Source organism: Dipodomys merriami, unplaced genomic scaffold (assembly GCF_024711535.1).
Source record: "Dipodomys merriami isolate MVZ:Mamm:240054 unplaced genomic scaffold, mDipMer1.0.p SCAF_64, whole genome shotgun sequence".
In the NCBI taxonomy this organism is placed as follows: Eukaryota; Metazoa; Chordata; class Mammalia; order Rodentia; family Heteromyidae; genus Dipodomys; species Dipodomys merriami.
In genome coordinates this window covers 7,169,173-7,184,019 of record NW_027206224.1, presented here as the reverse complement: position 1 = coordinate 7,184,019, position 14,847 = coordinate 7,169,173, and the positions used below count along the sequence as shown (strand labels likewise).

Genomic DNA, 14,847 nt, shown 5'->3' with positions numbered 1-14,847 from the left:
TTTTTGCTGTTGGTTGTGGGGCTTGAACTCAGGGCCTGGACCCTGTCCTTGAGCTTTGTTTTTCTTCCTTTTTAAACTTTTTAAATTTATTTATTTATTTATTTATTTATTTATTTAACTAAAGGCTTTTGCTTGACAACTTTTTTTTCCTGTGAAAATACTGTACAGAGCGGTTACAATTACATGGGCAAGATAATGAGTACATTTCTTATCAAACAGTATTGCCTCCTCCCTTGTTTCCCCTTCCCTTCCCTTCCCATCCCCCCAAGTCTCTTCCCCCTCCCCGCTCCCCCCCCAGCACCAAAGTTGGGTCCACCTGTATCCCTATTTAAACAGTTTGTTTTTTCCTTTCCCCTCCACAAATTATACCATCATCAAATACAGTGAAAACAAAGGTGCCTGACAGCCGTGAGCCACAGTTCCATTTCTGGAGTTTTGGTGGTTAATTGGAAATAAGAATCTCATGTACTTTCCTACCCTGGCTGGCTTCGAACAACTTTCCTCAGATTTCAGCTTCCCGTGTGAGGCATCATCACTTGGAAATTTTAATGTATATTATTGAGAAAGAAAACAAAGTCAAATGGTATGTTACCTCCTATATTCACTTGGAGAACAGCTCATAAATTAATGTGCCTGTGACATTAGCCGTTCTTGAGACCAGATTATGCCAGGGCTAATTCCCACAAAGGAACTAGGCTCAAGAATATAATTTTTCTCACAAGGTTTGGGGACATATTTCTATCTCTTAGTAGCAATGTGTGTAGACACATGTGCAAAGAAATATGTGTATCAATGGATAAACAAGTCTAGTGTCCACTCAAATCTGTCTGGAGACCATACTTGGGTTTATATGAGTGGTCTGACTTTTCTCACCTGTACATTGAGGTTATATCCTGGCACCTGTTATGAGCATTCTTTGTCCTTGCCATGTCCAGATTTGACTCCTGAGTTATCACTTAACAGTGTATGTGAACTTACAACTTCTAATTGAAAGTGGCTCCCCATCTGATAATAGGGCAAACGGTCAAAGGTCAAAGGAGGGCTGTTGTGAGGACTGAGTAAGCAAATTTTAGAGAAAAGAAAACCTATAGTGAATACTGTAGTGAATCACAAGATTTTATTTTGTTTTATTTTACTTAAAACCTTTCTCTTCCCACTTTAATGTCTCTGAACAATACCATCTATTTCATAGTCTCCACAGTAAGGCTCACAACAGCAACAAAAAAGTCTGTGCAACACAGCTGGGTTATTATTATGTTTTTAGTATTACAGATAAAATAAAAATAAGCATACAGTTGTTTAAGTCCCCAAATATTCCCAGCCTTTCTGATCAAGCTCATTTGGACGCTGCTCGTGTCTCCCACAGAAGCCCAGTGACATTTGCTACTCTGCAGATTTCGGAGCTCCTGGGCAGCATTGTGGTAAATACATACATGGGAAAGGAAGACGTTTATAGCATCAAACAGGGAGTGGTTAGCAATGACTCCATGAGCTGGGGTAAGCTGTGGGCAAGATGGGGGACAGGTAGGCTGTCACTGTGGCCAGCTCTCACACAGCCAGCCCGTATAGGAGGAGTTTCATCCAAATACTCATGTTGCAGTCTACCATGTCCAGCACCCGCCACATGGGTTCAAAGGAGATAGGCAGCCACTGGTTCCCTCATCCTATTCTGGGGCTTTTACAAACATCTGGCACACCTGTACTATGAACCCATCCTGTCCATTGAATGGACTGCATCCTCAGCATGAATGCAGAGCAAGGGAGGGAGGGGGAGAGAAGCATCATTCACATCATTGATGACCGACTTCCTCAAAGCTAAATATACATAGTTTAATGTCTCTTAACATTTGGATATGTTTATGTCTTCATTAATATATACATATACAAATGTTTCTTAATCTTTAAAGATATTTTTTAATGTTTACATGGCCACAAGAATTACCTAGATATGTTGTTCAAGAGCATATCCTGATTGGTTGAGTGAAGATACACATGCATGTTGGATGAGATTATCCATTTCCAACTAGTTCCTAGTTGTAGCTATTGCTGGTGGTATAGAGATCTCATTTTTAAATATTAAGAGCAATGCAGGTCATATTTCTCTTTGAGGTGATAGAATCTAAAAGGATTCCTAAAATACTAAAATCCCAATTGGAGGAGCCCTGTGGTTATGAGAGAACGTGTCCATCCTTTAACTGAGCATTCGAATCTTTGAATGTTGGCAAGGCTATTTTTACACTCCTTCCAAATATTTAAACACTTAGAGATGGAAACATTCACGGGAAAATTATGCAAAGGTGTGTTTGTGAATTGGGAGTGGATTTCAATGAAGTATAATTGAAGCAATAGGAATAGATGGAATATACTGAAATATATTTTAAATACCACCACTTAGGAAACGTGTATAGACGAGCAAGCAAGATGACACCCTAGAAATGCTGTCACCATTTTACCTTTCTTGCATAGTGTAAGGCCACGAATATCTTTTTGTAGATTATTCTTATTCTTTGAAAAGTTATGAACAACATGGAACTGACTAGGTTACCTGAAGACTTTAAAAGGTAGTTTCCAACTTCAAGATCCTACATAAAATCTTCATGGCTGGTTAATAATTGGTCTATTTTGTGGTCATGGACATCATGTAGCATGCATGTAGCAGTCCAGCAAAATGAGATATTCTTTCTCTGTCATTGCATAAAAATGATTAAGCGTGTTTAGCATCAGTATCCACTGATGAGACTGGACAGCCAACTGTTTATAAGACACTTGTAGTTTTTATAAGTAAGATTCTACTTACCAAATGAGGTTTACAAGAAGTAGGGTTTCTAAGAACTTATTATGGATGGATAGCATTGTTTTTTAAGAAAATTGAGCAATAAGACATTATCATTAATGTTCCTCCAATTTCATTATGTTTTATAATGTAATAAAAGCATAGTGCAGAAAATAAAATGCAAAGCAATACTGTGTAAAAAAGTTGATAATTTGTCCACACATGTTAGAAAAGAAGATAGATTGTGTTGGTGTATTTCCTTAAATTTTTTATTGTTTTGTGATCGAGTTACTAATCTGAAGAAGTATCTGCCTTGTTTGTAAGGTAGATTAGCAATTTGCTTAGATAGCATCATGATGTCATATAGATAGATAGATATTAAAGGATACATATCAAGTTTCCAGCTGGCCAAAAACAACAGTTTTTGTTTTACAGTATTTATAGATGTGATTAGCATTCTCCTTAAGTTACTTCATAATATCAAGAGCATTAGTAATGTGAAAGTGTTTTATGAGGGTAATATGGCAAAAAGTACAATAAAATAATGGTAAAATTTTGGGTGTACTGAGTAGTGGGTAGTATTGGTTTATCACTTTGCAAACCAATGTATACATATATATTCAACATTTAAATATTGTATCACACAAACATTGTTATAATGACCTTCTTTGCACATTCTATAGATAGCCTTTGGCGTTTTGAGGTTGTAACCGCGTTTTCACATCACATCTCACAATTTTTCAATAGCTGCATACTCTTTTCTCCTGTGAATCTGCGAAAAATCACTCCTCAGTTACTTAGTATTTACATTTGCCCAGTACTTCTCCATGGGTTTCAGTTTCAAGCTTGTGGCAGGAATCAATTCTGTCATTTATTTTGCTATAGACTTCTTTGTCATCATTATTCACAAAGCAAGTGTGTGTAATTTGACTCACTCATAAGCATATGAAGTCTCCTTTTCATTAACGTGGCTCAAATACCTCTCTCCACGAAATGACCCTCAAACAACCAGAAAAGTAAAAATCTTGTGTAGGAAATCTGATTGGATTTATTTCTCAGAGTACCCACAGAGATAAACATGAATCATATGCTCTTTTTCACCTGGTCTTTGGTAAGAAAACAAACAGAGTGAGAAGATATGATTACAGAAGAGTTAGTTTACACACAAATTCTGTTACGAGGTTCTTCATAGGGGTGTGTGTGTGTGTGTATGTGTGTGTGTGTGTGTGTGTGTGTGTGTAGGGAATCTCTGGATTTCAATGACTAATATTATTCTCCATATTTATATTATAACTAAAAGATTTCCAACTGTTCTGGGATGCCGATTATTTCCAAGTCAGGACATTGAGCAAGAGGCAGACAGCATTTGTTGTTTGGCCAGATTGAGACACACGATGCTGACTTGCATTTTTGCCAAATTATTGGTGCACAAGGCTCCGTCTGAGTAGGCAGAAGCTTCAGGGAACTGACTGAATTGTTCTCCCAAGGCCAAAGCTACAATTTGGCTGCGGCTGCCTAGCCCAGTGCTCTTCACATGCAAACGGCCAGCAGAAATAATGGCATGTCAAGTGCAATTTTCTTACCACGCGCTGACACCATAAACTGTAATGTAGTGTAATTATTCGGCATCCCTTGTCCTTCATAGCAAGCACCACTCGAACGATTTCCAAGTTACAAGGAAGAGGGAAGGTTACAAGGTCAAATTTAAAGAGAGAAAATGAGTCAGTGCCTTGGAGGAAGAGGATTATAAATAGATGTGGCATTGCCAGCGAGAGTCACATCCAAATAAGGAACAACTCAGAAGCCAGGTAGGAGGGAAACAGGGAGGGAAACAGAGCAGTGGGGTGTTTGTCAGAGAGGACTCGGGATGGAATGACTCTGACTACTTCCAGAGCAAATCGTTGTTTTGTGTTATTTTGTTTGGCTTTTCTCACATAGAATAATATGAGGAGCTGGAGGGTCACAGGAAAGACAAAAAAAAAAAAGTCTAAAGCAATGTGGGCTTGAAATTGATGGATGTTACAAAACAAACACGTAATATTTATGCATACATATGTGTATATGTTTTGTTCCTAAAGGTGTTTGTATGTAACAATAGAGAAAAATACGCTATCATTGTCCACCATACAATCTCACCATAGTAAAATAGAGCCAAAAGCAGCTTAGTGAAGGTCTTTCCCAGGTACTTGGAGGTTGAGCTGAATTAGAAAGAAGTTAGAGCTCTCCGAAAACCTTACCTCTTCTTGCCTTGAAGGGCTCTCACCCTAATTCTCTGTCTTCCCATGCAACATCCCAAAGGGGTTTAATATGGTGACACTGAAACTTCTAATATATTGATACGGTGGAGCAGAACCTTTGGGAGTAGGTCTGAGTAGAAACCTAACTAATGGGGTTAGCACAGCTCTAAAAGATGCCCCCCAATATTGGTTCATTCTCTTTCTGCCCGTCAGGTTCCTTGTGAAGGAGGCAAGCTGCAACCTCTAAAAGGGCCCTCACCAGAACTGACCTTGCCAGCTCCTTGACCTCAGACTTGCTGCCTCCACATCAGTGCACAATCTCTGGTACTTATCAGTCCCTTTGTGTGGGCTAACTGATTATAGGAGCCAGAAGGGAGGTGCCCAGCCCCCCCTGACCTACTCTCTGCTCTATAACTAACCCTGACCTGTGCTATGCTGAGAACATTCTCTCTTCTCATGGCTATGTACTGGTTCACCCAGTTACTTTGTCATAGCTCACAGGTGATTTCCTTAGGGACCATTTTCTCTCAGGACAGGTAAACCTCCTCAAGTAGAAACTTGAGCAGAACCGTATGTCTCTGCTTCATAGTACTTATCTGAGTTTTAATGTGACGTGGGCTTCTGCGATTATTTGTCTTATTGTCTGTCTCCTTCTATCAGCCCATTAGCTCCATGACAGATGACACAGAACTGTGTTTGCTCAGTGCTGAGACATTGTTGGCAATGGAATACTTAGAGGATAATAGATGCTCAATAAATAGTGGTGGTGTACCCCCATCCATCACCTTTCTTACTTATAGCAGAAGGCCTTCATGATGACATCAAACTGTCTACCAGAAAGACTGCATACGTCTTTTAACATGAGGGCAATGTTTCAAGATTTATTGAAACCCACCGTGGATTTCTCTCTGTCTGTCTCTCTCTCTCCCTTTTCTAAGACCAGAACAAATAAGCCTATTTGGGTTACGATTCCCAGGGGTCACTCTCTCTGTTCTCGGCCAGAATTTCCCAAGAAAGCCAATACTGGAAATGTGTGATGACTCTGAAATCTTGGTATTTATGTTTCGTGACCAGGCTCTGCACAGACTTGTTCCGCAGAAAGCTAGAGGCAGGACCGTAGTCTGCTTGGGTAACTTCCGTCTTGTGGAAATTCAGAAAGAAGTTGGAAGATAATGTGCTGTGGCAGGAGCCTGGTTTCTACAAAGATGATCTGCTGATTCTTTGTAAAAGAGTAGGTTTTTAAAAATATTCTATCCCACTTTCACTATTCCTTAAAAGTATCTTTAAAAGTCAATATAGCAAGGTGCTGATAGCTCATGCCTGTAACTAGAGACCAATTAGCCACCAAAGAGCTAGAAGAGGAGGTAGTGTGGTTCAAGTAGTTAAGTACCTTTCTGGAGTGAAAAAGCTCAGGGACAGCACTCAGGTCCTGAGTTCAAGCCCCACTACTGGCACCAAAATAAAATGAATGGATGGATGGATGGATGGATGTTAATATATAAAAACAATTGTTTAAACTCATAGCTGGCCTGGAATAAGAGAACATGGAGGTTAACACATGGCCCACTTTACTTTAAAAAAAAAAAAAGAGGCCATCTTCTGGACACTGGTGGGTCATGCCTATAATCCCAAGCTATTCAAGAGGCTGAAATCTGAGGATCATGTTTCAAAGCCAGCCTAGACAGGAAAGTCTGTGAAAAACTTAACTTCCAATTTGATACCAAGGCCCAAAGCAGAGCTGTGGCTCAAGTAGTAGAGAGCTAGTTCTGAGCCAAAAAGCTCAGGGACAATTCAGGTTCTGAAGTCCCACTATCTCTCCCTACATACAATGCTATTTATACCCATTGTAATTGAGTTTATATGACTCCTATGAATCCCGCTGAGATTTAAGTGGATTATTCCCTCATGTATTTATGCAAAATATTTACTGAAGGCTTCTTACATGCAGGGATGTTCTAGGATCTGTGAATTTTTAGTGAAGAACAACAGAGATCATCAATCTTCTCTTTGTGGAAGTTACCTCTTACTAGGAGACAAATCCAAAATATAATATAGCGTCTTATTAGATAATGATCATCAGGGAGAAGAAAACATATATAGTATTAAATAAGGAGGTAAATTGTATTTTGGACACAATAGATAGGGATGGCTTATGTAAGGATGGAAAAATTTTCCTGCATTCTGATTCAAGAGGGAATTCACAGGATCACGAAGCTTCTGACCAAGCAAACATCACCTCCTCTTTCTCTTTTCCATGACACTGTGTGAAGACTTCTGCCCAAATAGAGCATCTCACTTGTCCACCAGACTGAATGCCAGGTACCCTCCCTGGGAACACTAAATCCCTTTCAACCTGAACAAATGAAGGGTCCTCTCTTTGGATTCCCTGGGTTCACCTAGGGAGGAGACTGTCAGCATGTTTACCATCGCTCCTACTACAAGCACATGCAGAAACACACACACACACACACACACACACACACACACACACACACACGCTCACACAAATGAAGAAAGCAAAAAGCAATGATGCCTACACATACCACACACTACATAGTCATTAACGCTTACTATTCTTCAAACTCTTGTGAATCTTATTTATTTGAGTAATTCTCAAAAAGCTTTGGTAATGTTCCTTAGGTTACCAACCAGAAAGTGGCAAAAAACAATCAATATTCCAAGCTCCCATCTCTCATGCTCAGATTCTTCCTCGGCATGCAGCAGGTCCAATATGTAAAAAGAGACAAAGACCAAGGATGATGTAAGGGTGTGTGCCCCTCCGATGAGCCAATCACTTGAAAGCTGGTTCTGACCTTGAGCTTGAACCTAGCCAGGTAGGTCCCAGGCCCCCACCATGGTGAGTCACAGGAGAGCTTTTTAAAGAGCATAAGTAACTAATGCTTCTCAGCTGGTTCCTGGGGAGAAGCACTGTGGTGGAGTGGTTTAAAGAGTCGGATGTAGAAGAGTGTGCACGGAGATAAAACACTGCAGAGCGCCCGGTGGGCACCCTGATATAATCGTACCTGCACTCAGCCTTACTCATAATTTGCAGCAGTCACCTGAAATGTATTTTTAGCTATGCTTCATCCAAGACCCCCTCAAAAGCAGAGCTGTCATAATTCAGGAGCAATTTTCTTTAAAGGGAAAGGTATATGATTGGAAATGCGTGCAGAAAGATTCTTCAGAAAATAAGTTTTATTCTGCTTTAATAATTGTTTGAAAATTGGCCTTATCTAGGAATAAGCAGATGGGGTAATTCATGAAGAGTGATTGTTGCTAAGACCCAGGGACACTCTGACCATTTCGAAATCAGGGTTCCCTAAGATTTCTGCCACTCCAAGAAGTAAGAACAAATTCAGTTTTACTAAGTCACTCAGGGATGCCCAGTGGCTGGCTCTTTGCTTCTATCTCAATTATTTCATGCCAGCCAGCAGATTCAGTGTCCAAAAGAAACGTGGCTTTGATTACTATGTCTTTTTTTTCTTTTCAGATAAGAAAAAGCAATGCTCTCCTGGGCACAGTTTGTTCACTTGTTAACATTATTCAAGACATGTCTAGAGTGATACACCTGCACACCAAGATAAGTAGAGGAAGCAGACAGGTGTTTCCCAGCCATTAAGTATAAATGCATATGTTTCTAGGATTTTGTACAGGATAACAAAAAGCCTTGTTTTTTATCTGGTTTAAGAAATTTTAAATATTCAGAAGTGAACAATTTAAGGACTTTACATTTTATATTCAATAATTCAAGTGCAAATTATAAACTCTGAACCATTAACTACTAATACATAATGGGGTAGGAGGTTTAAAATTATGGTCTTAGAAATATCCAATAGGATTTTGCAGCTTAAGTAGATCCTGTATTAGGCCTGCGGTCCAGGTTTGGTTTATCGGTTCATCAAAGCCTCCATTTTTGCACCAACAAAAATGATAGAGTTGTTCATCAAGCCCTTATCTGAAACCAATGGGATAGGTGTATGTATTGGAATTCAGAACTTCTTCTGCTTTAGAAACAATATATCTACTATGCAGTAAGTAATGTCCTAAGCTCAGTCAGCAGCAGCACCTTGTAATCAGCTGCAATAAAATTTCTGCAGTGAAATATACAAACAGCCATATTATTGGGATCTATTATGGCTATAAACAGTCTCTAGTCACTTTCTGCCACCTGAGTTTGTATCAAGGATACCAAAGTAATAATAATTAATGGATTTTGTATTTTGAATATATGATAAAAAGATTACAAACCTGTTTGATAGACCTGTTTTTCTATGTTTCTATGTGCACGTGTGTATATACTTGGACACATATGCTGACCCATAAATATAAATACATGAGGAATGGAAAAATTATTGAAAGGATAATTCGGGCCAGACAAATATTTTTACAATAATATTCACAATATATTTAATCCTCAACATTGTCCTGAGTGTGCATTCTTCAAAGTAGAGGTCATTTTTCTGTTAATAGGATCCTATGGGTCAAGTGTAGTACTTGGCATATTAAAAGGACTCGATAAAGATGCATATAGTGATTCGTGATAATTGTTTCCAAGCTGTCTCCATCCAACAATAATGAGAATGACATGAAAGGAGTCAACATGATCATTGAGAAACCTCAATTGGATTTGCAAAACATTAAGATAGAGAGTGCAATGCCATCAAAAATCCCAAGCGACACCAGGAGTTACCTCGAGTCTTGACAATCAATGTTTAATCCCCTTGTTATTTTTCTTTTAAATTACTACATTTGAGGAATGAATGATACTGGTGTGATTCATTCTTGAACCTCACTTATTAGCGAAATCAGCCATTGGCACCTTCATTATTAAAAATTTACATTCAATGATAGTGTGCTTCGAAATTAAAAGAAGAACTTGCCCACAATAACACACATGTAACCCCCTCTACACACACATACCCCCTGACTCAGAGCCAAACACATGCCTACAAAAGAAAACTAAAATTCTGGCAATGAATGAAATAATCATCTACCACAAAGCTGCAACACCAGACCCTGTACAGAATCTTATCACAAACTTCGCTTTCTCCAGCGTAAGGATTCGAACCAAGCACAACAAGAAGAAAAAGAAAAGGAAAAAAAAAACAGCCTGCAATGGGAAGTGTATCATCTTACAATAAAAAGAAACAAAATATTATCTGAATGATTGATGTGATAGGAATTAAAGCTTTAACAAAACTGCACAAAAAAAGTTTTGCACTACTCAAGTATTGTGTTGAACAGTCTGTCTGAGAGGTAGTAGAGCATTTGGGAAAAGCTTTCCCCAAGAGGACCATAAAAAACTTGGTATTCCTAAAGAAATCAACAGGTTAAGTAACAGACCATCTGGTCAAAAGGATTCACAGCTAAGTGTTTCAAAATCTGGGAATCTGATGTTAAAGATCCACCGACCACAAACAGTTCTAGCAATTAGGATCTTAACAACAACAACAACAAAAATCAGAAACTTACCCGGCCAACAAGAATCGGTTCAGGTCCAGAAAACTCTTCCAGGACGAACATTTGATTCCAAACCCAGCCTCTTTTGGAGCGGTTCAAAATCCGCTGTTCTTCCCTCAGCCGGCTTAGTTCCAAAGGAGATCCACTCATTAAAACTTGAGACGGATTCATTGGAGCCATGTAAAGGCAAGGGGGGAAAGTGATCCATAATATTATTAATGGAGTCCAGAGATCCAAGAGCATTTCCGCTAGCCGTTCTGGCATGGTCCCACCAGTTAAGCAAATCACCACGAAAATGAGACAATTATTTGTTTTGTCTCCGATCTGCAGCCATCCAATTCATCATTCAGTGAGGAGCGTTTACTTACAGCTCTGCCACGTGTTTAGAGTACGGAAAACAGACATCATCTATGCAGGGTTTTTAAGACCACAATCCATTGGCTTTCCCTTGCTTTGAAGCCTCCTGCAACAAAAAACAAAAACAAAAAAAAAAACAAAAACAAAGAAGGAGAAAGATAAGGATTCCGGTGAAACAGGCTTTAAAACAAAATCCATGCTTTCTGAAAAAAATAAAATAAAAAGAAAGAAAGAAAAAGAAATGCACACAAGTGAACAATACTGCTACTGCCAAAAACTACTGAGTTAACAAAATAATCTGAGGAATTATATCAGCATGCTATCTTTTCTGAGATTTGCTTCGATTTTAATGTTTAATATTTCAAGCTGATTTAAGTAATAAAAACGCTCTTTTCCATCTTTTTCCTTTTCTCTTTCTTCCTTCTCTCGTCCTACCTTGACTCAAATGTTTCCCTTCTTCTCTCTCAATCCCCGTGTCTTTGTTTTAGATTGTTCTATGTAATAGAAGTCTGGGTACATGTAGAGTACAGTGAAATCGTTTTCTTTTTCTTTTCCTTTCTTTTATAAACTTGTTTAGGGGCTGGGAAGGTGGCTCAGTGGTAGAGTGCTTGCCTTGCATGCATGAGGTCCTGGGTGTGATTCTTCAGCACCACATAAGCAGAAAAAGACAGAAATGGTGCTATGGCTCAAGTGGTAGAGCACTAGCCTTGAGCTGAAGAGCTGAGGGACAGAGCCCAGGCCCAGAGTTCAGGCCCCACAACCAAATATATGCATATGTGCATATATATATATATGTATATATGTACATATATATGTTTAAAGGTAGGTGAACTATGAACTCGGAGCAGAAACTAGTCTTTAATGAATGAATTTTAAAAAGAAATGAGAATGGGAAGGGGGATTTTACTCAAGTTTTATAATCTCAGCTGCCAGTACCCATCAGGAAGACTGTCCAGAGACAAAATACAATTCTCAGAATGCAAATAATAAGAGAATAAAATTAGAATCCATCCAGAGTAGGAATTCTGTACAGTCCAGCATGTAGGCAATAATCAGGACAGTGTCAGGCCTTCTATGCTAAATGTACAGTTGGACGGGAGATGTAAATTATGAAAACCTCCTTTGGGAATGAAATACGGTAAAAATATGATTTCCAATTGAAGAAATTCGGGGGGAAAAAGATGGGCAAAATAGATCCCTATTACCTGGAGTGTCAAATGCAGTTTTTTTTGCTTACCGTCAGCATAGCAAAATGTGTTCCTTTCCTCTCAGAAAATTATTTTTAAAGAAATAATGCACAGAGAGAAAGAGAGAGAGAGAGAGAGAAAGAGAGAGAGAGAGAGAGAGAGAGAGAGAGAGAGAGAGAGAGAGAGAGAGAGAGAGAGGGAAAAAAATCCTCAGGACACCACCCGGAACAGTTTGGCTCAGGAAATTTATAATAGGGTAGGGAACCTTTCACCTCTAGGTCCCTGGTTCCAAAGGCAAGAACATCATTAATGTTGCTCATGTGGCCTTCATGAAGGTAGGGGTAAGGAGCAGACACCAATTCTTCTATAAATACAGGCAGTGTCTGAACTAACTAGGTGGTAGGTGGCTTCACCTAGGTGTTTGGCTTGGTCTGGGCTCAGCTCAATCATTAGGACTTTGTACGTGAAAATAGCCCCTCCCAGATGAAGGGCAAGGGCATCAATGGAAGCAGCAGCTGTTTTGGAAAGGGAAAGAAACAGCTTTTCATAGGGATTGACTCAGAGAATACAGTCTTGAACCAAGTCTTCTTTCCCTAAAATCCAGCACCCTAGGGAGAAATCAAGTCTTCCCTGAAGACCTCCTTTCAGCCCAGTGAAATCACAGAACATTGCAGCCTTTGGAAAAGAGATAATAAAACACAAATGACCACCATTAAAGAAATTTCTAAATATCTGTGTATGTTTTTCCCCAATTGTTATTCCTCTTAATTACATAAAAGGCCTTCATGCCATACCCCTGGTGTGGCATATCCTTTCCTAGAGACAGGTAGGAAGAGATGTTAAAAAATGTACTGGAGTATTTTGAACAGTGCCCATGCTCGCCCAGACCTGGGGCTGAATCATACCTCTCTTTACTGAACTCCCTCTGTAATGACAGATTGTTCAAGGTACCTGGGCTTCAGTTTTCTTGCTGCAAAATGACAATGATCAGAATTCTTAGCTTACAGGGTAGTAGGGACTGTGAGTGATACAACCAAGGCATGGTGAGAAATAGCCCAAACATGGGAAATACTCAACAAACTGTAATTCTTGGGTTATGTCAAGCCAGACTATGAGGATGGTAGTGATATGGCTCATGTCTTGAAGAGACTTCCATAATATGGACAAATAAATAGAGTCAAAAGGTGTGATTTCTACCATTTTTGCTGCAGGTAGACAAGGTCCTAGGGTGCCCAAGAGGCACAAAAAATATTCCCTCATGTAGCATGAGGGAGAGAGCATTGAGGTGATCGTGGACAGAGAGGATGGAGGTAATTCTGGGAAGGCAGGGTGCAGAGGAGATGCCGGCAAAGGGAGAGCTGGGCCACTTCCCCAGATAGTAAGAGTTTCCTAATCACAGTACCTCAGCCTAAACTGTTCTTGGATTTAAAAGGCTCATTTTCTCTAAATACACATTTCCTTATTTTATTTCCTCTTTTATGTCCCAAATCCTCGGATGCTGTGTTCCAGTGTCATGAGTTCTATGGCTGGTGTGAATTCTAGTCCTTTCCCATATGAATTATACAACTAGATATGAATTAGTACTACCTACCTCCAAAATAATGATAACTGTATGACTCGGATTTGTTTAGAGGATCAATAAAAGAGGTAATGTTGGTCAACTAGCTAAGATAGGATGAGATGATAAACTTGCAAATTGGTCCAACACTTTTCCAACTCCATTCTGTGGATAATTTAGGTGATAGTTCTGGAATAAGAAAGTTTGATCCCAACTTAAATTCATGCTTCCTGTAGAAACTGCCCATGTGGGTCTTGAATAACAAGACACAGATCTGATGTCATATAAATGGTAGGAAGGAATCAAAAAAACTCAGAAGATGTCAGAATAAAAAGATATTTCAGTTAACTAATGGAGAGGAATAACATTACCAAACTAATTCAGGATCTCTGAGTATGTCATATCATGCCTGAATGCAGGGGAAAGGCAAAGAAAGCCTCAAAGTCAAAGGTACACCATCTAAAATCAGGTAAAATGCACAAACAAACCTGAAGCCATTTTGTAGAATTTGTTACTTATATTAGTTAGAGTAAAAATAATGATGGAATATGTGTATAACTATTGACTCCACATCTTGAAGTTAAATAAAGATTACAATTTCTTGTTGGGTAATACTTAAAATTAAGGCAGAAAATGCATGAAATGCATTGTTCAAAGAACCTCTGTAGTTAGGACAGAACCTGGATAATATAACTCCAAAATTCTTACTTAAAGTGATTCCCTTTCTCATTATGTAAATATTTGACCAGCTGATAGGATGTGGTAGTCACCAGGAATACAAACTAAAGTGAGAACCTCTATTTTCAGAAAGCAAGGTATCTAACTGGCCAAGATAAAGAAACATATCATTATAGTATGAGGGAATGTATTGTCAGGGTTAGGTGAAGATAGATGATATGCCACTCACCATGACAGTATAAAGAAGGTGTCTTGGAGAAGGTGTCATTAATCCACTCAGGAAGGATTTTAGTGGAAAGGGTATTTCAGTCAACCAATGAATAGGAACAAGACCACTAAACTAATCAGGATCCCCTCGGCACCATTATCACCTGGGAGAGTGTACAAACTATTCTTCAGAAGATCACCTAGATCCTAGTGACTCTGTCTTTCTCTCTTTTCTATCAAATAAACACTGGTCATGCTCTCTGTCCTATCCATTACCAAACAGATTCACGTTGTGAAGACGTTGTTTGATTTCTCAAAGGAAAACGGGAACACATGACATGTCACAGAAAGAATGTGTAATTTCTCAAATCTTCATAGGAAAATTAAAGT

General features: G+C 39.0%; 1 protein-coding gene across 4 annotated transcripts in view; it reads right to left on the bottom strand.

Annotated features, from left to right (window-relative positions):
* Window positions 1-14,847, bottom strand: part of LOC138815454 (cadherin-8) — a 360,916-nt gene that overhangs the window by 334,114 nt on the left and 11,955 nt on the right. For all 4 annotated transcript variants that reach the window (XM_070004893.1, XM_070004891.1, XM_070004894.1 and 1 more), the window contains exon 2: window positions 10,483-10,933. In XM_070004893.1, coding sequence (XP_069860994.1) covers window positions 10,483-10,734 — 252 coding nt within the window. In that variant the 5' untranslated portion in view covers window positions 10,735-10,933. The remainder of the gene's footprint in view (window positions 1-10,482; window positions 10,934-14,847) is intronic.